Source organism: Capsicum annuum, unplaced genomic scaffold, assembly GCF_002878395.1.
Source record: "Capsicum annuum cultivar UCD-10X-F1 unplaced genomic scaffold, UCD10Xv1.1 ctg52721, whole genome shotgun sequence".
Classification (NCBI taxonomy): Eukaryota; Viridiplantae; Streptophyta; class Magnoliopsida; order Solanales; family Solanaceae; genus Capsicum; species Capsicum annuum.
This window is the reverse complement of record NW_025860777.1, coordinates 898-1834: the sequence shown is the minus strand read 5'-3', so window position 1 is coordinate 1834 and position 937 is coordinate 898. Positions and strand designations below refer to the sequence as shown.

General features: G+C 37.7%; 1 protein-coding gene across 1 annotated transcript; it reads right to left on the bottom strand.

The window, feature by feature from the left end:
• Positions 1 to 219: 219 nt before the first annotated feature.
• Positions 220 to 699, bottom strand: LOC124892975 (basic form of pathogenesis-related protein 1-like; the record flags this gene model as incomplete). Its single annotated transcript, XM_047404143.1, has 1 exon — positions 220 to 699. A coding segment is annotated over one exon (480 nt), but the record flags the coding sequence as incomplete, so codon positions are not given.
• Between the last annotated feature and the right edge of the window lie 238 nt (positions 700 to 937).

Below are 937 nucleotides of genomic sequence, written 5' to 3'. Positions count from 1 at the left end.
TAAATCATAAAGAATATACTCAAATATATATGTATATACTTGATCCAAAATTAGTCTTTATTTATTAATTAAACTCCATTTTGTCTCAGGGGAGCTAAGGACAACTTTTCATATTACATACCGATATTGGAACCTATATTATATATACTTGGCTTACATGGGATGAGTAATGCAATTACTATAAATTATTGAAACAATGCATCTCAATTAATTAATTAATCAATAAGGCTTCCCGCCGATGTAATTTCCAAGGGGATAATAGTTGCATGACACAAACCACGCTTCACCATTATCACATTTCAATCTTCCACATTCAACTTCATGAGTGTTTTTCCATATCACTTGAGTATAATGCCTGCACATATCTTGTTTACAAGATTTGGAGGCATAGTCATAATGTTTCTCTCCTACCCACAAGTTAATGGCCTCCACGGCCGAAAAGATGTCGTAGCCCATGGCAAGATTTTCACCATAGGGTGAATATGAATGCACCAAAGTACAATCAGCTAATCTGGTGGATGCATACTGATAGGCATAGGCATCAAGTGTCTTGTTCCATTTTAGTGGTACGAGTGGGACATCAACTTGTGCACGGGCATTGTTGTGGGCTAAAACGATATCCTTGGGAAAATTTTGGGCAAGTGAAGAATGAGCCATAGATAAAACCATGAGTGTTGGAAAAAATGCTACAATATTGATATGAACATGAAATTAATGATAGTAAGAGAGTTGTCACAAACACTATGGCGTGGCAAGCCACTGCCTTGAAAGCGATTTTGGCCCGACTCTGGTGCAAATCCTTCTAGCCGGTCGCTTCCCAAAGTTCCACATCTACTTCCAAACATGTGCACTCGTGGCTGGAAGTTTGGAGGTTGCCTAAATCAATTGTTCAAAATTGTCAAATAATAAGAAGCCAAGATTACGGTAGAGAATTGAT